At 43.6% G+C, this 21,738-nt stretch overlaps 1 protein-coding gene across 2 annotated transcripts in view; it reads left to right on the top strand.

Annotated features, from left to right (window-relative positions):
- Ypel2 (yippee like 2) overlaps positions 1–21,738 on the top strand; it is a 57,315-nt gene that overhangs the window by 4,067 nt on the left and 31,510 nt on the right. The window contains exon 2 of one of the 2 annotated variants that reach the window (XM_048365155.1): positions 15,318–15,631. In XM_048365155.1, coding sequence (XP_048221112.1) covers positions 15,515–15,631 — 117 coding nt within the window. In that variant the 5' untranslated portion in view covers positions 15,318–15,514. Of the gene's footprint in view, positions 1–15,038; positions 15,632–21,738 lie in introns of those variants that run through there. The other variant, XM_048365154.1, reaches the window with a different exon arrangement.

Genomic DNA, 21,738 nt, shown 5'->3' with positions numbered 1-21,738 from the left:
TGACCATTTAGCTCAAACGGCTTCCTGCTTTTCACCCCTCAGCCTCTTTTAATTCCCTTAACTTTACTTATTGCCAGTCCTGAGGCTTGAACTCAGGGCCTGAGCACTGTCTCTGAGCCTCTCTGTGCTCAAGGCTAGCACTCTACCACTTGAGCCACGGTGCAATTTTTTTGGATTTTTTTTTTGCTTATATGGTACTGAGGAGTTGAACCCAGGGCTTCATGCATGCTAGGCAAGCACTCTAACCACTAAAGCCACATTCCCAGCCTAATTTCATGTTTCCAAAGCACTTTAATACATACAGTCTGGAAATATACTCTATACTTGTTTACTTACTAGAATGGAGTATGGAGACCTTCCATTCTTGTCTGGCTTAATTGCTGACAACCAGTGGTTGGCATTGAGGGGATTCTAGATAAATACCTGTTTATTGTTGGAATGAATGAATGAGTGAAAAAGTTTAGAGAAGCAACGTACAGCGACTCTAGATGACACAGAGTAAAAACACTTCTATTTTTCTATGATAAGATAGTATTCTCAGAATTGTTTTGTTTTGTAACTACCACTTTTCATAGTGTTTTTTAATCCAATTATTCCATTGATAGGTTGGAAAAGATTCCCAAAGCTCCGTTATTTTGCCTCTTCTCCACTGACCTTATTAAAGGTCTCACTTTTTTTCCTGACCTGTCAGTAATCACGTTTCATTAATAATAGGAGGCATTATAGTGGGAGTAAGATCCTGGGCTTTGGGTCAGGAAGAACTGGATAATTAGCTTTGTGACCTTGGACACTAAAATTCCCTAAACCCTGTTCCTTATATGTAAAGTGGGACTAATAATAGTTCCTCTCACATAGGATTTATGGGAGGATTAAGTGAGAAGTCAGAAGAACACAGCACAGAACTTGGCACATAAGTATTTGGTGCTAGCTATTTATAACAGCACTAATAATAATAATAGTTGGGTTCTCTTTTTCTATGAATGGCAGGACTCTTTCCCAACATGGTGATTTGGGAGTGGGAGGGGGAAGGAAATAGCAAAATTTTTCTGTTGTGAGTTAATGGGGTTTGAACTCAGGTCTTGGGTGCAGTCTCTGAGCTTTTTTGCTCAAGACTAGCATTCTACCACTGGAGCAAAAGCTCCACCCCCAGTTTTTTGGTGATGAATTGGAGATAAGATTCTCATAGGCTTTCCTGCCTTGGCTGGCCTCAAACCTCCATCCTCAGATCTCAGCCTCCTGAGGAGCTAGGATTATAGGCATGAGCTACCAGCACCCAGCAGCAAATCCTAACCTAAGTAAAGGAAGGCTAGAAATACCACGTAAATCTACCAGAACCAGGGTGGCATTTAGTGCTCATCAAATTGCAGACTGACGACTACTGTCCACTCTTAATAAACACTTGGAAGAAGGAATATTTTTGTATGTTTTTAGATGTTTGTGTTAATCTACCTAATCCTCTGGCCATGTTTTATCTTTGATTAGCCTGGTCTAACTGAAAACATACTAGAGTTCTTTACATTGAAATAAGCAGTTTTTGTCATTTGCTTTCATGGAAAGACAGTCTATTAGAGCAGGGGCCATGGGGGCCTCACATCTTTAATCCTAGCACTTGAGGCTGTGAGGTAGGTGTTTGGGGCCAATATAGACTACATAGAGAGACTGTCAAAACCAGAAGACACTGTCAGAAATGCATATATTACTTGTTCCTGCACTTCCTCTAAAGCTTTATATTGAAGACTTTAGCTAATATTGAAGACTTTAGTTAATATCCACTTTAAGAAGTTCGGGGGGGGAGGGCGGGCACTGGGAATATGGCCTAGTGGCAAGAGTGCTTGCCTCGTATACTTGAAGCCCTGGGTTTGATTCCACAGCACCACATATATAGAAAATGGCCAAAAGTGGCACTGTGGCTCAAGTGGCAGAGTGCTAGCCTTGAGCAAAAAGAAGCCAGGTCAGGGTTTAGGCGCTGAGTTCAAGGCCTGGGACTGGCAAAAAAAAAAAAAAAAAAGAGAAATACAGGACTGGGGGCTTAGCTCAAATGGTAGAACACTTACATAGCAAGTTCATGGGGAAAAATTTGCAGAACTAGTAAGCATTTTCTTAGCACATAATTGGAAATTTCTAACTGTTCATTTTTCTCTTTTTGCTTTGGCTGCCAGGCCAAATTTGTGGCTTGAGTTGAGTAACTGTCTAGAGACATATGTTTTTTTCATATTATTAGTCTTGGTGTGTGTTTGTCTTTGTGTATGTGTGTGCGCGCGTGTGTTCCTGGGACTTGGAATCTGAGCCTGGGCACTGCCCCTGAGCTGCTTTTGCTCAAGGCTAGTGTTCTACCACTTGAGCCAGATCTCTACTTCTGGCTTTCTTTTTTTTTTTTTTTTTTTGCCAGTCCTGGGCCTTGGACTCAGGGGCTGAGCACTGTCCCTGGCTTCCTTTTGCTCAAGGCTAGCACTCTGCCACTTGAGCCACAGCGCCACTTCTGGCCATTTTCTGTATATGTGGTGCTGGGGAATCGAACCCAGGGCTTCTTGTATATGAGGCGAGCACTCTTGCCACTAGGCCATATCCCCAGCCCCTACTTCTGGCTTTCTTTTAGGTAGTTTATTGAAGATATGAAACTCATGGATTTTTCTGCCTAGACCAGCTTTGAACCACAGTCTTTAGATCTCAGCCAGCCTCCAGAGTAGCTAGGATTACAGGCATGAGACCTGGTGCCTAGCTTCCACTGTTAATCTTACTATTTTTATTTACCCTAATTGCAAATGAATGACTTGGAATTTTAGACCCTGGATATGTTCTGGTTTGGGTATCAAAACCCATTTACTAAAACCCATTTATTTAGGTATTCCATTTTGTGACATAAACATTGAGGCAAAATAATGGACTTGGTTAATATACAACACCTATTAGAGAGGGCAAAGCTCAAACTACAAGCCAAACCTTAAAAAAACCCTCAAGAGTTCTTTTAGAACAAAACCAGTTCCAACCTGGACCCTACATTGCCCTTGATGTCTCAATTTTAGGCCTACCATGCTGTCTGTAATAGGGCAAAGGTACTTTGTCTATGGAGATGCCACTTTGTGGTGAGGTTCACTATTGGACACTTGCACATCTGAGTCACCAACACTGTTATGTCTTCCATTTTGCAGTCAGCTCTTAGAAAGGCTCTTCTTTCTGGCTGTAGAAGACTGAGCTTTGTTGTAAATAAACTGGCTTAATTTTGTCCTAACAGGAAATTTAGTTCTGAGAGAGATCAAACTTTCTAACAACATACTTTCTCCAGGGTTTTTTTTTTGCCAGTCCTGGGGCTTGAACTCAGGGCCTGATCTTCTTTTGTTAAAGACTAGCACTCTATCACTTGAACCACAGTGCCACTTCTGGCTATTTCTGTTTATGTGGTACTGAGGAATCGAATCCAGGGCTTCATGCATGCTAGGCACTCTACCACTAAGCTACATTCCCAGCCCCTCTCCAGGAACTCTTGAGAGTACTATGAGTGAGGGGCCAGAGAGTAGAGTCTGGAACACAGGAAAAGATTCCTGCAGGTAATGAATCTTTTGAACTTAAGACAAAGGTCTAGGATAGGGCTGAAACTTAACCTTGGTTCTGTTGGGCAATAATCATTCAACCAATAAGCAGGCCTTTGGAAGAGAGATAAAGGTGAGCTGGGACCTGGACCCTGCTCTATAGGTATTGCAAATGGGAGGTGGGGGCAGGTGGACGCTGAGATGGGGGAGAGAACACTGAGATGCAGCTGGGGCTGCCATTGCTGTCGTGAAGAGCAGCCCTCTGATAGGGACGATGACTTCCATTCTTGGTACAGCTGATAAGGATGAAGGGCTGTGGATAGAATTCAAGTGTCCTCACAGGAGGCCATCGCTAGGGATTCTCAAACCTGGCCTGTAAAATCATACTTCTTAGGATGGGAAATCTGTAATAAATACACACAGTAACATCTACTTCGCCACTATTTCTTTCCTGTGGTTTTTCATTTTCTTTTTTTTTTTTCTGCTTGCATTTTTTTCTAATGCAGCCAACCCCACATATGTCTGTGTTCTGGAAACCACTGATAGTGGTTGATTGCTCTGGCAGAAAGCACAAAATTCTTGTTCTTTCCCTTCCATCGTGTTATTTCCTACTTTTATCTCTTCCAAATGTTCTATAAAATTTTGTATCATTATGTTATATGCATTATCACCTATTATACTTGTTTCTCTCTCTCTGGAATTCAGGGCCAAAAGCTCTTACCTTTTTTTGGCTCATGGCTGGCACCCTGCCTTTTGAGCCATGCCATCAGTCTAGCTTTTTTGCTGGTTAGTTGCAAATAGTCTTGGGAGACATTTTATCATTTCCACTTTCCCTGTCTTTAAACTGCCATCCTCAGATGCCTCCTAATTTAGGTAGGGTTATAGGTATGAGTCACAGGTACCTGGCTGGCAGACAATCTTTTTTAGATAAGACCCCCATATAACCCAGCCTGGCTTAGAACTCCTTGCCTCTGCCATCCAAGTGATGGAATTACAGGTGTGTGACTATACAGTTTGTTTTTTTTAATTTCTACAAAATTGTACTCTTGAATGTTAAAAAGTTCATTTTCCAAATTCCAACTGTGGAAAGGCAGGGAGCCTAGCCACAGTTGTGAGTCTAGAGGGTTGGATTATTTGAACTGGGAGATGAAAATGAGAAAAAAAGCCAAAGGCATGCTGACAGCTGAACAGCAGAATTATATTGGCAGATTTGGGATGGATGGTGTGTAGTTAATTGGGGCCCCAGCTGTGACCTGGGAGACTGACAGAGAGAAATGAAGGTCACACTGTGCCCAGAGACCAAAAGACACTCATTTATTCAGCAGACACTTGAGTTTGGGCAGCAGATACAGTCAAACAGTCACTTCAGTAAAAGTTAAAAAATGTAACTGTCCCTAGCATTGAGCTCTTGGAATAGGAGAGTAAACCAGCTTAGTGGGGGGTTGGGATCCCTGGTGAAATTACTTCTGAAGATAAGCCAGCTTATATTTTTTTTCTCTTGCCTCTCCTCCTTTTCCCTCCATTTCTCCCCTCCCTCCATCCTGTCTTCCTTTCTTGCTTTTTTTTTTTTTTTTGAGAGACAGGGTCACAAAAACACAGTCTAGACTAGCCTTGAAACTCCTGCCTCAACCTCCCAAGTATTAAGATTACAGGTATTTGTCATCACACCATGATCAGACTTACTATTATATGCTGGTCCTGGGGCTTGAACTCAGGTCCTAGGTGCTGTCCCTGAGCTGCTGTGGCTTTTTTTTCCCCAGTCCTAGGGCTTGGCCTCAGGGCCTGAGCACTGTCCCTAGCTTCTTTTTGCTCAAGGTTACCACTCTACCACTTGATTGAGCCACAGTGCCCACTTCCAGCATATTCTGTGTATGTGGTGCTGGGGAATCAACTCAGGGCTTCATGTATATGAGGCAAGCACTGTACCACTAAGCCACATTCCCAGCCCATCCTTGAGCTTTTGTTCAAGGCTAGTGCTCAGTGTTCTACCACTTGAGCCACATCACCACTTCCTGTTTTCTGGTGGTTAAATGGAGAAAGGAGTCTCACAGGCTGGCTTTGAACCGCCATCCTCAAATTTCAGTCTCCTGCATAGCTGGGATTACAGGCATGAGCCAGTGACACCCAGCTTCAGATCTTTTTTTGGGTCACAGACCCTGGGAAAGAATGTATTTGTTTTAACCAGGATTATCATCTCTAAGCATGATCAAATATAAAACAAAGCTTGCACTGAAGGGTACAGACCCTTGGGCAATGGAGGGCTGGACTCTCACATTAAGTAGAGACAGGGTTGAGGGAATCCCTTTCTTGGCTTCAGCAAACTCTCACTAGAGCAGCAGCTCAAACTGCCCCTAGGCATTTTGGGGGTGAAGGCTCCTAGGTTAGGAATCTAGTTTGTTTCTGTAGGGCTTCAGATGTCCCAGTCATCAGCCTGGTAACAGAATCAGAGGTTCCTGTGGTATGACTGGGCTGGGCTGTGAATCCACAATACTATTTCACACACCCCCGTTTCCAGCCCCAATGAGTTGATGCCACAAGTTTATTGGCTTTTTAACTTTGTGGTGTGTTAAAGTTGAGTTCCATTAATGATGAATGGGCTAATGTCCAGAATTAGATATTTTCAATGTACTGGACAGATTTCAAGAATCTTTAATGTGTTGGAGAAACTTCTGTGAGGGGTGGGCCCTACGACTGGACTTGTGACTTCAAGGAATCCCTGTTCCAGTTGATGACAGGCTCATGAACAGTGTAATAAAATAACATTCCAGAGAAAGATGAAGGGTTTTTGGTGTTTTTTTTTTTTTTTTTTTTTTTTTTTTTGCCAGTCCTGGGGCTTGAACTTAGGGCCTGAGCACTGTCCCTGGCTTCTTTGTGCTCAAGGCTAGCACTCTACCACCTGAGCCATAGCGCCACTTCTGGCTTTTTCTATATGTGTGGTCCTGAGGAATCAAACCCGGGATTTCATGTATATGAGGCGAGTACTTTACCACTAGGCCATATTCCCAGCCCAAAGATTAAGGTTTTAAAAATTTTTTTTGGTGAGCCTGGAGAAGGGGTCACCAGCTCTGTTTACTTACTCAGGCTGAATGCTAAATGGGTGAGCAGGCATTTCGTAGGGACAGGAAAATAGGTTAAGACACTGCAGGTAGCTAAGATAACACTTGGTAGAGAAAGCACAGGGTGGTGACTGACTTGGCTGTCCACTGGGGAAACAGATTTGCAAAGGACTATGGAGGTGATGAATATTTGTAAGAGGGGTAGGTCCTTGTCTTGTAGGACAGAAAACTGGTGCTTGTGAAACATGAGACAGATGTGATCAGATTGTGTTGTATAAATAGAATTCTAGAATGGGCTGGAGAGGTAAGAGCTGAGTCAGGGAGTGCAGTGAAGAAGTGGAGCATATTGTTTGCTCATGGTGAGAGGATGGCATTTGCAGTTGCTGCTGGTGACAATGAGGGTGGCCATGAGAGGGTTGAGAAGCAGAACTAGGGATAGGGATAGATAGATCAGTGGTAGAGCACTTGCCTAGCAAATGTGAGACCCTCAGTTTGATCCTTTGCTCCACAGAATGTATGTAGGTATGTCTGCGGGGGGGGCACCCATGTAGGTGACAAATACATTATAGAAGGGTGCTGGGGGGGTGTCTTTGCGTGCATAGCCGGAATTCCAGCACTTGGGAGATCCAGAGGATTGAGAGTTCAAGGCCAACCTGGGCTATATATATAGCAAGCTCATGTCTCAATGTAGAAGAGAGGAATGAATGTTTTCAGTTTGGGCAAAGGGACCTAAAAAAGGGAAAAGAATTAGGGTGAAAGTGAGAAGAGCAAGAGGAAGATAAGTAATAATTCTAAAAATCTACTCCTTAGGAATCCTTTTGTGGAGATTGAATCCAGGTCCTGTTCAAATGCTCTACCACAGAGCTACATCCCTAGCCCATATGTAGGCTTTGGGTGTGTTTATGTTTGAGATACCTAGCTTAGGATCTTAATCAAGGAGACCTTTAGAAAGCCGTTAAGAGTTCAGGAGCAGAAAGCCCAAGGCTCAGTCATGGACAGATAGGGTAGAAGAACCTTCAGGGAGAACGATGAACTGCCAACAAAGCTCTATCGGAGAGGTGAAGAATCAGGACAAGCATGGTGAGCCCAGGAAGATGTTGGTCCATTTCAGTGGTAAGTGGCTGAGTGTTACACCAAGGCCAAGTTGTGTTAACTAGCATTTAAAATAATTCATTCATGTTTAGCCCTGGCATGTTGGAGGTGCTTATATTTTTGCTACTCAAAATTGGGGTTGTGATTAATGATATTTGTGAAGCATTGGCAGAAAGCCATATGGCTCTTCATTCCTGTAGAGCTTCTGTATTTTAAAATCCATGTTCTTGGCCTGATCTGCCTTGACCCCTTTATTCAATTGCACTTCATGTATGTGTGTGTGCATGCATACCAATACTGAGGCTTGGATTCAGGGCCTTTTTTTCTTGCTTGGCGTTTTTGTTCAAGGTTTGTTGTTGTGCTCTATGAACCATGCCTCCACTTCTGGATTTTTGCTGGTTTTATTGGTCTCATGGACTTTTCTGCTCAGGCTAGCTTTGAACTCCTGATCTTCAGATTTCAGCTCCAGAGTAACTAGCTATGATTACAGGCTAAGACACTGGTGCCTGATGGGTCCTTATTTTTTTAAATGGCATGGAATTGGAAGTATAGCTCAACTGGTAGAATGCTGGCCTTGAGTACAAAAGCTCAGGGACTGCGCCAGTCTCTTGAGTTCAAGCTCCAGGAGAGGCACACACATACACACATAAAAAAATCCCTTAAAATGACGCTAAGTTATTTTTGTAATAATATTTTCATAGAGGGACCTGCTAAGGACTTAATTCTTTTTTTTCCCTTTTACTTCTTTAGGAACTGTCCCTGAGCTCTCTTTTGTTCAAGTCTACGGATCTACCAAAGTGAGCCACAGCACCACTTCCAATTTTCTGGAGGTCAATTGGAGAGTTTCATGGACTTTCCTGCCTGGGCTGTGTTCAAACTGCGATCCTTAGATCTCAGCCTCCTGAATAGCTAGGATTACAGGCATGAGTCTTCAGCGCCCAGCAGGCCTTGTTAAAATGGTCACTCTTGGGATACTGTGAGATGATGATGATGATGATGATGATGATGATGATGATGATGATTGTCTTCTAGAGTGCCCATCCTTCCCCAGGAAAATTTCAGAAAATATATATCTTGAACATGCAAAATTTTTGTTTTTGTTTTTGTTTTGGCCAGTCCTGGGGCTTGGACTCAGGGCCTGAGCACTGTCCCTGGCTTCTTTTTGCTCAAGGCTGGCACTCTGCCACTTGAGCCACAGTGCCGCTTCTGGCCGTTTTCTGTATATGTGGTGCTGGGGAATTGAACCCAGGGCCTCATGTATATGAGGCAAGCACTCTTGCCACTAGGCCATATCCCCAGCCCCCTGAACATGCAAAATTTTATTTTTCCTTTTTTTATAGAAAACATAAAGATTGTAAGGGCTGGCATTTTACCACTTGAGCCACAGTGCCACTTCTGGCCTTTTCTGTTTAGGTGGTATTGAGGACTCAAACCCAGGGCTTCATGCATGCTAGGCAAGCACTCTACTGCTAAGCCATATTCCCAGCCCTCCTTTAGTTCTTACTCTGTTTTTTGTTCTAATAGTTTTTTTTTGTTTTTGTTTTTTTTTGTCAGTCGTGGGGCTTGACCTTTTGCTCAAGGCTAGTATTCTACCACTTGCCACAGCCCCACTTCCAGCTTCTTCTGTTCATATGGTGTTGAGGAATCAAGCCCAGGGCTTCATGCATGCAAGGCAAGCACTCTACCACTAGGTCACATTCCCAGCCCTGTTCTAATGTTTTTATAAGTCATCTTAAATCTTAAATCCTTTTTGGGGCAGAAATTCATAGAAGGAAAGAAAGTCACTGATGAGCTTTAGTGCATTTATTAATAAACTATCTTGCGACCTTTTTTGTTTGTTTGTTTTTTGGTTTTTTTTTTTTTTTTTTTACCAGTGATGGGGCTTGGACTCAGGGTCTGAGCACTGTCCCTGGCTTCTTTGTGTTCAAAGCTAGCACTCTACCTCTTGAGCCACAGTACCACTTCCGGCTTTTTCTATATATGTGGTGCTAAGGAATCGAACCCAGGGCTTCATGTATATGAGGCGAGCACTTTATTTACCTCTAGGCCATATTCCCAGCCCCGTAGCTCCATTTTGAGATTAATAAAGTATAGGCCATAAAGGTGACTTTTCTGATATACTAAGTGTTAGAGTGATCTGTTGTTTGGAATAACAGCAATAATATCAGGGCCCCAGCTCAGCCACAAACGCCTACATAAATAACAATGCACATTTAAGTGGACTGTTTCAGGTCCCAACCTCCTAACCACCAAAAATCAATCTGTAAAGAATAGGGATGGATGCCAATGATAGGTCTCTGAGCATCCAGGATTTGAAAGATCTTATAATCCAGGAGAATCATGGTTCTCGTGAATGTTTAGCACAGGACTTGAAAGGAAGCAGGAGAGAATTGCATTAGGTGGGTGGGGCCTGTGGGCTTAGGGTTACTTTACTCTCCTTTCTCACTACTTGGAGAGATATATCTGTCTTGTGCTCCTGGTGCAGGTTGGGAGATGGGTCCATTATGTGAGAAGTGGAGGGATTGTACTTTATAGAAGAAATAGAAGTAGAGCCAAACAGCCCAATGCTGAAGTGATTATTGAGCTTTTTTTTTTTTTTTTGCCAGTCTTGGCCTGTGAACTAACTAGTGGCCTGAGCTTTTTTTTTGCTCAAGGCTAGCACTCTACCACTTGAGCCATAGTGCCACTTCTGGCCTTTTCTGTTTATGTTCTGCTGAGGAATTGAACCCAGGGCATTATGCATGCTAGGCAAGTACTGTACCACCAGACCACATTCCCAGCTCCTTGAGCTAAGTCTTTTTTTTTTTTTTGCCAGTCCTGGGCCTTGAACTCAGGGCCTGAGCACTGTCCCTGGCTTCTTTTTGCTCAAGGCTAGCACTCTGCCACTTGAGCCACAGTGCCCCTTCTGGCCGTTTTCTGTATATGTGGTGCTGGGGAATTGAACCCAGGGCCTCATGTATACAAGGCAAGCGCTCTTGCCACTAGGCCATATCCCCAGCCCTCTGTTTTTTTTTTTCACTGACTTGAAAATAACAATTTTGGTGTGTCTGGTGTGCCAGCCCCGTGTAAGTGCTTAGCTCATCTCATTACTACTCAGCACTCTGTGTAGGTTGGTGCTGTTATCAGAGATGGTGATGTGATGCTCAAGGTCAGAGTGGTTGAACTTGCCCAAAAGCATTCAGCTAAAAAGGAGCAGAACTGGTTTGGGAGATTCCAGCAGCCCCTTCCAGTCTAGTCTTCGCCCACTCACCCACTTTGCCCAAAACACCCCAGGGAAACAATACCATGGAGGCATACCTTGGAGAGTCCTGAGTCTGGAGGAGGTGCTGTCTGTAGCCAGTTCCACCTGCTGGTCAGTTTCTGTGGCTCTGTGTGTGGTGGTGCAGCCGGGCTTCTGGATCACGCCTAAGTTTTTTCTTCATGGCTCAACTAAAGAATGTGTACCTGCCACCTAGTGACATGAAGAAGGTTTTGTTTTGAGTTTCAGTGGTAACTGATTCCTGGTGGAGAAGGTTTGTCTGATCAGGTAGGCCAGCCAGGATGGTGTGCTCCTTGTATGCATTGGCCTCTCAAGGTAGTGTTTCCAAGCTCTTTGTTTTTAATCATAATATTTCACAGTTTCTCTTTCCATTTAATCAGCATGAGCCAGCCAGGGGTGATAGCATCTCTTTAATTTCCACTGTGATGGATTATTAGTTCACTTTAAATGCTTTTTAATTTGTATGTATGCCCCAAGGCTTTTAAATATTGAGCTCCTTTGATTATTGTTGGAAATCAATTTGAACTCCACAAAATGCTCAATGAGTTGGGCTTCAAAAGCTCATGGACCCTGTGGTTCTATTAACCAAGACCAAAATCCAGATGTTAAATGTGATGTCTATAGCCTCAAACCCTTAACTTCTTATAAAATCCACTAAACTAGGCACTGGTGGCTCATGCCTGTAATTAATTCTAGGTACTCAGGAGGCTGAGAGATATGTGTGTGTGGTTCACAGTCAGCTGGGGCAGGAAAGTCTGTGAGACTTTTCTCCAGTTAACTTCCAGAAAACTGGAAGTGGTGCTGTAGCTCTAAGTGGTAGAGCACTAGCCTTGAACAAAAGAGCTCAGAGACAACACCCAGGCCCTAAGTTCAAGCCCCAGGTTTGACTTTACAAGGGACGCAAACCATACTAGGTGATTGTGTTTTAGTCTCTGTCTTTTATATATATCTCTCTCTCTTTCTTTCTTTCTTTCTTTCTTTCTTTCTTTCTTTCTTTCTTTCTTTCTTTCTTTCTTTCTTTCTTTCTTTTTCTCCCTCCCTCCCCTCTCTCCCCTCTTTCCCTCCCTCCCTCCCTCCCTCCCTCCCTCCCTCCCTCCCTCCCTCCCTCCCTTCCTTTCTCTCTCTTTCTTTCTTTCTTTCTTTCTTTCTTCTTGTTTTGGTTCTTGAACTTCACCTTTTTTTTTGCCTTACTCCTTGTTCCTTGTGGCTTGAACTGGACCAGTTACACAAGATACAGGGAGTAACCTCTTTAGGATGCCTCTGAATTCATATTGAAGAGCTAGAGTGGCCTGGTGAGTGTTGCAGTCAAGGCTAATATTGCCTGCGGTCCAGCTCCAGGTAGCCTGTGCCACTGACTCATGTGGGAGACTTTTTTTCAATTGCACCACCATGGAGAAGAAGGAATGAAAGTGTGTGCATAGGTATGTGTTTATGTGTTTATGACATACATGAATACAAATTGCAAATGATTATTTTGTAGAAGGCAGTCCTGAATAACTTTTGGAATTCAGTTCTGAAAATAGGCATAACTAGAAATCTCTTTGCAAACTTTTAGGCTTTCTACAGAAAGAAGTGAGAAGAAATCATTCTACTCCAGGGAAATGTATAATTTAGAAGCTTGTCTGCATGCATAAGAAAACAGACTTTGGAGCTGCTCTGTAAACCCAGACAGGCAGCTGGGGTCATTGTTTCCTTTCTCCCTCACTGTTTGTGTAAGACCTGATGGGGCCAGCGCAGATGCGTTCCCACTGGGCAGTCCTGGCTGCCAGCTTCCTGAGCACTGATTACTTTCCCTAGCTTCCTTCACTCCTTAACCTAGCTCAGCACTCTCCTCTTCATGGGAATCCTGTCCTCAGCAGTCGAATAACAATATTAGGAAGGTTGGAATTATCTTGGGAAACCTCAGGGCCGGGTGCGGGGTGGGCTCAGGTGGGCTGGGGTTGGGTGGTTTACTTGGATCCTAGCATGAGCTTTTTTTGTTTTTGTTTTTGTTTTAAACTCTGGGCCTGGGCATTGTCCCTGAGGTCTTCAGCTCAAGGCTAGTGCTCTACCACTTGAGCCACAACATTACTTCTGGTTTTCTGGTAGTTAACTGGAAATAAGTCTCAAGGACTTTCCTGCCCAGTCTGGCTTTGAACCTCAATCCTCAGATCTCAGCCTCCTGAGTAGCTAGGATGTGTGAGCCTCCAACACCCGACCGTGAGCTGTATTGATTACTTACCTCATCTACCCAAAGTATGATCAGGGTGTGACAGGGCCGCTGGATCTAAGGCTTTAGGGGTCTTTCTTTCCTATGGTCAGGCAAAGCTGCTGGAATCATTTCCTACCTCCATATCCTTTTGGTATTTTCATAGTACTCAGCAGTGCAGGTGGTATTGTGGTACATATACCTATAATCCCAGCTACTCAGGAGATGGAGGAAGGAGGATTGCCAATTGTGGTCAGTCTAGGGAAAGGTAGCAAGATTGCTGTCTTAAAAAAAAGGCTGTGGAGGTGCAGCTTAAGTGATAGAGTTAGTTGCGTATGCACAAGCAAGGTCCTGGGTTCAAAAGGTAGAACCAACATTAAGAATTGGGGGTGGGGGGATGTCAGGAGGGAAGTTCCCTGTAGGGGTGAATCGCTGCAGTCAGACATCTCATATATGAGACTCAATGGCTGTGAAGCCAACTTGGCTCAGAGCTATGGAAGGACATGTTCTCATTATTGGATAAAGGCTAATGTCTGCTATCAACAGACTGCTTCTAGGCAGTAGCATTGGACATTCAAACCATGCAGGAGTAGAGCCGCTGATTGCTATCATGGGAAGGGTGCCAGTGAGGTTTAGAGAAAGAAAGAACACTGATTTATGGGCTTTCCCTTAAATGTCCAGATGAATCCTAGACACAATCCACCAAGTAAGAACTGATTTTGTTTGTCTCCCCTCTATCTCTCTCTCTAATTTCATCTTCAAAAGCATGATGCAGGTGTTAAATAACACTCAGTGTCTCCTGAGAGAGGCAAGTGGGGTGCCACCACCATTACTGATGTCTACAGAATAGAAAGGTGCCAGAGCCTCAGAGGGTGAGCCATGGAGAGGCAGTTAGGCTCAGACTTTGGGACTCACCTGCACACTCACATACCCTGGGAGCACTCCACTTTCTCTGTCTTTAGTTCTCAATAGAATAAAAGAACTAAGATGGGTGGTTCAAAGCCAGCCTTGGCAGGTAAGTCTGTGAGACTCTTAGCACCAGGAAACCAGAAGTGGCACTGTAGCTTAAAGTGATAGAGCATTAGCCTCGAGTTGAAGAGCTCAGGGACAGCACACAGGGCCTAGGCCCCGTGACTAACCAAAAATAAGTAAATAAATAAAAGAATTACCCAGGCACCTGTGGCCCACACCTGTAGTAATCCTAGTAGCTAGTCAGGAGGCTAAGATCTGAGGATCACAGTCCGAAGCCAGATAGGGCAGAAAAATCCCTAAGACTTTTTTTTTTCCTTTTTGCCAGTCCTGGTGCTTGGACTCAGGTCCTAAGCACTGTCCCTGGCTTCTTTTTTGCTCAACCTCTTTAGCCACAAGGCCCACTTCCAGCCTTTTCTGTGGTACTGAGGAATTGAACTCAGGGTTTCATGCATGCTAGGCAAGCACTCTACCACTAGGCCACATTCCCAGCTTTCCCTAAGACTCTTATCTCCAATAAACCATTCAGAAAAAAAATCTGAAGTAGAGCTGTGGCTCCTGTGGTAGGTAGAACTCTAGCCTTGAGCACCTAGTGGCTCAGAGACAACTCCCAGGCCTTGAGTTCAAGCAGCAGGACAGGCAAAAACAAAAAACCCAAGCAAGAAACAAGAACTAAAGGGCTGTGCCTGTGGTCCATGGGCTGCTGGTATTTTGGGAGGAGTAATGGGAAGCCTGCTGTTTGGAGACATTCTGGTATATTTCATGTCACTACAATTTTCAAAGGCAGGAGTTCTAATATGCTTTGAATTTTATCCATCAACATTTATTATTTAGTTGTACAAAGGGTTTTCAATTCAGTGTCAGTATTTATGAGCACAGTGCATCTTGATCAATGTCACCCCCCCTTGTAATTATCCATCTTTCCCAACCTCACCCATCCCCTCTCACATTCATTGGCTTCTTCTGGGTACTTCTGAGCAAGACATTGCAAAAGGAGTCACTTATCCCAAATGAGCTGGTTAGCCCTTAGGGACATGAAAGTGCTGTGTTTGTTTATGCCACATCTCCAAAACAGGAATGACTTCTTTCTAATTCATTGGGCAGTCTAGTCACGGGTGTGAGGAATGGAGAAAAGGGATTGTATTACTCTGTAAATGTGACCCTCTTACTTTCCCAGAATCCTTGCTCCACCAGCTAATGAGGTTTCCCTTATCTTGGCCCTCCAGGCTGCTGAGAACCAGCCCTAGACCTCGCCTTGAGGGTCCTTCCGCCGAAGACATCACCAGTGTGTGGAGCCTGCCCCACACCCACCCACTGCCAAACCACGGCCTTTACCTGTGTCTTTCGGTGTTTCCCGTGCGACCCATCCTGTGGGAGTGCTTCGTGGGCTGCCCCGGAGTTTACTCCACGCTCAGCAGCGCCAATGGTGAAGATGACAAGATCTAAGACTTTCCAGGCGTATCTGCCCTCCTGCCACCGGACCTACAGCTGCATCCATTGCAGAGCTCACTTGGCCAATCATGATGAACTAATTTCCAAGGTACATGTTTTCTGAAGGCCTTTCTTCCCTACCCCTGGGGAGGGTACTTACTGTTCCTAGGGTTGCACAGGTTTACAAGCCCTCACAAAGTTACACCATCTTTTGTACATAGAGGACTAACCCACACGATGTCTCCCACTCAACTGAGAAATCTCTCCCAAGTTGCAGGGACAAGATCAAAGCTTAATTTGGGAAATTGGATGTCATGAAGCTTTGGGGGCTGGCAACTTGCAGGCTACAGAAGAGGGACTAAGGAGTAATTAGAACACACTGGCATGGCTTAGGTTGGTAGATGAAGAGTGCTTTTTGTTGAAAGAGGAGAGGATTCTTGTAGAGTTGTTTTTCAGTGCTGGGAATCAAACCTGGGGCTTTTCACCTGCTAGGTAAGTGCTTTCCCAACTGAGCTATATATTCCCAGTACTCCCATAGAATTTATTAGCTAAAATGAGAGCCCTGGCAAACCCCAGTGCAAGCAGAGAGAGAGAGGCTTTGGCATTACCAAAAGAGTGAGCTTTGGGGGGAGAAAATGTCCTGTTGAAAAGCCAATCCACTAGCTCTAGGGCTGTATGTGATTTGATATGGAATGACATTTGATCATAGTCAGAAGAAAGAATGGAACAGTCTTCTCTGAGGAGTCTTGACAACTGCTCCTAAAGTTGGGGCAAGCGGGGGGGGGGGGGGGTTGTCCCAGTTGTGTAATCCAGGAACTGAATCCTTCCACTAGAATTCCTAGGGGAGCATTAGCTCCCTAGATCTTAGAGAAAGACAAACAGGTTTTACTACGCCTAATGACAAAGAAACAAGGGCGACCTTTTTTTTTCTTTTTTCATTAGACATCATCTTTCACCAGGACTTAGACTGAAAAGTGTGACTATGGTAAAAACAAACCTTTTTGTAGATCCAAACAAATAAAAAGAAAAATTTGTTCTGGATCTATTTACAAACGCTACTGGAAAAGGCAACCTTGCTTCCATTGCCTGTGGTTTGGTTAGTAGCTTCACCCAGAGAAGGATGAAGTCTCAACAGTTACAGAACATGACTGTCTAGCTGGCTGGGAAAACCCATGTCGATGGTAGTTGAAATACCCTAGATTAGGCCTGAGGATGGAATTCCTTGTTCTCAATCTATTCTAGGATATACAGTAATTGTGAGATCGATTCCTGGATCTCTCAAAAGTGCTGGCTGGACTTATATTCTGTCCCACTTTGGTTATCCTTTATACTATTTATACTTAAGCTATCCTTTAGATTAGATCCTTTCTTTTCTTTTTTCTTTTTTTTGACAGTACTGGGTTTTGAACTCTGGGCTTTGATTTGCTAGACGGGTGCTGTACCACTTGGGTCACACTCCCAACCCTTTCTATATCAGCTAATTTGCCTCATCTCAAGAGTCTTTGATTTCTGGAGTTAGCCCCTTGTCTGGAAGTGTGCATGTATGTAAGAGGTTGTGGTACTGAGAAGAGTATCCTGTTCTCTGGATTTTTTTTAAACCTCCAAAAAAGCATATCCAGTGGGAAAGCCAAGAAAGTGCTTTGTGTCATAAGAAATTGAGATAATGCCAGTTGCTCATGCCTATAATCCTAGCTATTTAGGAGACTGAGATCTGGATTTTGTGGTTCCAAGCTGGTCGTGGCCGAAAAGTCCTCAAGATACTATCTCTAACCAGAAAAATGCCAAACCAGAGGCATGAATGAAATGGTAGAACACTAGCCATGAGCCAAAAGCCAGAGTAAGACATCTTAAATTCAGAACCCCAGAACCAATTCCCACTTAGCCCAAATTGAGTTACCAGTGCTAAAAACTGCTGGAAGGCTATCCCACTTGGCTCTCACAAGAAATCTTTAGGAAGGCAGCTAGTCATGTTTCATACCAACTGAGGAGCTGAGGCTCATAAAAGTTGTCAAAATATGTCAAGTAGAAGGCTCAGAGAAGAGATGTTATTTCAGGAAATGAAGTGATTTGAGGTGGGCTTTGTAAGACTGACAGAAGTGGAATATGTGTAGATGGTAATGGCCTTTCAAGTTTGTATCTGACCTGTTTGACCTGGCATACAGGGCCTCTGATCTGGCAGGGTTGTCCATCCCCCCCATGTATCCTGGGGCTTGAACTCAGGGCCTCATTGGCCTTTTGCTCAAGGCTAGAACACTACCATTTTACTGTTTATGTGGTACTGAGGAATTGAAGGGCTTCATGCATGCTAGGCAAGCAATCTAAGCCACATTCTGACACCATGGTAGGGTTGTCTTCTAAGTTAGGACTCCTGCAAGTTCTTTGCTTTGTTCAGTCATTAGGAGCTACACAGCTTTCTGTGAATACTAGGTAGGGTACTTGAGCCCTCTGCCAGCAGAATCTCTCTTATGCGTCTTCATGAGCTCTTTTCACATCTTTGGGTTGGTTGTATTTTGGCTCGTGGTAAGATCTCTGTAAATGATCAAATAGATGGATAAATAGGGCTTTAGAGTGGTGGAGAAGACAAGCAATGAGCAAAAAAGACTTTGTTGGCCCCATGTCCTCCTTCCTGCCCCTTTTGGGGGCAGAAAGGCTCATTTACAAGTCCAGGCCAAAGTCAGCACAGCTTTGATTTCATTGGCTACAGCCGGTGCACAGATGGGGAGCATTAGAGCTGGATGATTTAAGGAGTTGGGTGAAATGCCTGACTATGGGGAAAGAGTGAGAGAACTGTGGTTGGCATTGTACAAAGATTTCTTTATTTCACTCCACAGCCACCCCCGGCATTAAATAATCTATACATTCTTATGCAGGTCAACTTAATGGAAAGATCATTGCCCTGGTCCCCTTCTTGGAAAATGGGCCTTTCTTTGCATCTCCCCTCCCTTTCTGCTGAAGAAAGTTCAAGGAGAGAATGTCCCTCCTGTTCTCCCTCTCTTGACTTAATCTCCTGTGTGGTTTTAGAATCTGCCCAGTGGGAGTTAAGAGCTGGGCAGCAGCTACAGATCATTGGAGCCTGTACAGCCGTGCAATTAAATGATACTTTGTACTTGCAATAGGGCCTTTAGTCTAGAAAGCTCAGCATTTTGTTGGCAAAAACTTTTTTTTGTTGTTGTTTAAACAACTAAGGCCTATATTGATACGGTTGTAGAAAGAATCCTATGCTCACTGTGCATGTGCTTGGTTGTCTGTAGTGGGCTACTCAACCCCTCAATCTCCATTCATGAAATGGAGAAAGATAATATTCTCTCTGTTTCATGGTCTTCTAAGTCCTTTAAGGATGGTAGTTGTGTGTGCCATTGCATGTGGTTTATTCTGGCCTCATTATAGGGACAGTAGTCTCATTTAAACAAAGCTTTGCCCTCACACCGAACAACCTGCCAAAGGCTTCATATCATCATACCATTATCTTGGTGAGTCATGAGCACGAATTTGAGGACACAAACATTAACACCATAGCAAATGGCAGGCCACTAGCATGCCATGTGAGCTACCATGAGAAAGACATCTTAGGAGAAAGACATTCCTCACTGGGGAAGGAGCTGGTTTTCTTCATTGCGTTATTATAGGCTCCGATGAGATCATGGATATGTGGGTGGTGTGCAAATTACAAAGCTCTGTGCAAATCTAAAGTAGTTCAATTACTTCTCTTGTCTTTATTGTCCAACAAAACAAACAAAACAAAGGGAGGAACAGGTCTAAGGGTATTATTCCTGCTGATACTAAGAAGGTTTAGATTAGCCATGATAATTTTGCATTGGAACATGAAGCCTAGGTACAGAAATGAAGAACAGCAGTAGCCCAGTGTATAGAAAGGTAACACAGGAGGCCAGGCTTTCTGAGAGAGAGAGAGAGAGAGAGAGAGAGAGAGAGAGAGAGAGAGAGAGAGAGAGAGAGAGAGTCCAAACTTTGAATTGATAATAGAACTATCTGGGGAATGTGCTGAGGCATCCTACAATTTCTTTCTTAGGGGGTGTTGTGCTCTAAATGTTGAAATGTTTGCACGCAGAGGTATTTTGAGTTGGCACGAGGAATTGCTCACACTGTTGTTTCTTTCTTAATCATGCTATCTTTTGTATAAAAATATACTTTGGTTATGAAATAATAGCTTCAGACTAATTAGTTGCCTTGAGTGAGAATAGTCTAAATCAGTGGTCACCAGTCTATTAATGGAAACCTAGGTCTTGACGAAGCTTTTGTGTGAAATGTGCCTATATTCCTTCCCTTGCCTACCCCCCTGCTAAATTGTGCAACAAGACTTTGGGGAGTGGGAAATGAGTTGGTCACAAACCCATTTTAGACAGGCTGCTTTAGTGTTCTTGGCTCTTGGCAGAAAGACATTGCAGGAGGCCATGAATAGGTGTCTGGATCAGGTAGGAGGAGGAATTTTTGCTTACCCTCACATGCTATTTTATTAGTTGTTTTTTTAAAAAAGCAAATTGTGGGTTCCCAGAGTTGCAGATCATTTAGCCTAAACTCTGTTCATGAGGAAACAGGCCACGTGCAAGTCAAGTGATCAGCCTGAGGTCACACAGCATGTGGGCCAGGGATCTCTACTTCATAGCCTTGGCTATGGTTGCTGTGGGGAGCCCTGGCTTGCCTTGCTTTCAGGAACATAGGAGGGAGGAGGCAGGTTGTTTTTGTTCTCTCTCTGAGGTTCTACCACATTCCATGTAGTGGCATTTGGGCTTTTTCCTTCCTGCCTAGAGGTTTTATGAAGCATTACTTTGAGAAGAGAGGCAGAGGGCACGATGTTCTGAAACCCATATTGATCTGGTGTCTGCCCAAAGGCCAGTCTTATACTCCCTTTTCCAGCTCTGAGCCTATATTCTAAACCACTGATTCCTAATAAGACATGTACCCAGAGTGCAGTGGCATAGAGGTCGTAGACCTGGGGGTAGTGGTATGGAAGGAAGCACAGACCCTGCTGACTCTCCTGTCAGGGCAGGGCATCATTTCTAATTCCTGCCACCCATCAATTTACTTTTATTGTACAATAAAACTTCTCTCTAAACTATTAATGTCCTGAAGCCAGGTACTGGTGGCCCATGCTTGCCTATAATCCTAGCTACTGAAGAGGCTGAGGTCTGAGGATTGCAGCTTGAGCAACTTGAAGCCAGCCATGGCAGGGAAGTCCATAACACTCATCTCCAATTAACCAGAAGTGGAATCGTGGCTCAAATGGGTAGAGCACTAGTCTTGAGCAAGAAAGCTCAGGGACAGTGCCAAGGCCCTGAGTTCAAGCTCTAGGACTAGCACAAATAAAACAAATGAATGTCTTGCAAATGTGATGTGAAGAATAAATTCAGGACCATAGTTTTTTAAATGCCCTCATTTCTTTTTCCCTTGGTTCACTGGGAAGTGTCATGGCAAGCCCTGTCATATTAAACAGTGTAGTTCATAAAGATTGTGGGTAATATAAGAGGGAAATTCTATAGATAAATATTCCTTGTAGCTTAAAATGTGCTAGATTCTAATTTTAAGATTTTCAGTAACTCATTGATGTAGTATACTGAATAAACAAAACCATTGGAATACAGTTAGTATTCTGTTTTAACAAAAGAGGAAACAATAAGATTGACTGGAAATCTATAAATGTCTTATCTTTGGGAGACATACTCATTTCTCAAGTTCTTATTTCTTAGGCTCTACCCTGAATGATGGATTGGGTTCTCAGAAACAGAAGATTGAGAACACAGGCTCTGTAAGACCTATATGATAGCTTTGGGATACCATACCTTTGCTTCTTGTTGTTAAAAATGGCAATGTTTCTTAAGCAACACTTGTGTATAGCAAAGGTAGAAATGAAAAATTATGGAAGAGTTCCAATTCAGCCTAGTCAACCTATTTCAAAACACATTTAACAGATTTGGCTTTGTGAGGAGAAATTACTTCTTCGATCTCAGTTACATCTTTTCTTCAAGTAATTTACCTCTGAAAGTCTTGTCTCCTTCGAAGGAAGTGTCAACTCTTTTTATAGAGAGTGATCTGTTGGCTATCCAGGCAGGGGTGACAGGTGAATCAAGGCTGAACACAAAATCTCTCAACCAAAAGATGTGGTTATAGATTACTCTGTTTCTTGGTGAAAAGAAAGTATTTGAAGGATTGGGAATGTGGCATAGTGGTAGAGTGCTTGCCTAGCATGCATGAAGCCCTGGG

Source organism: Perognathus longimembris, chromosome 17 (genome assembly GCF_023159225.1).
Source record: "Perognathus longimembris pacificus isolate PPM17 chromosome 17, ASM2315922v1, whole genome shotgun sequence".
Taxonomy (NCBI): Eukaryota; Metazoa; Chordata; class Mammalia; order Rodentia; family Heteromyidae; genus Perognathus; species Perognathus longimembris.
Note: the sequence above shows the minus strand (reverse complement) of the source record. Positions and strands in the feature narration are given on the sequence as shown.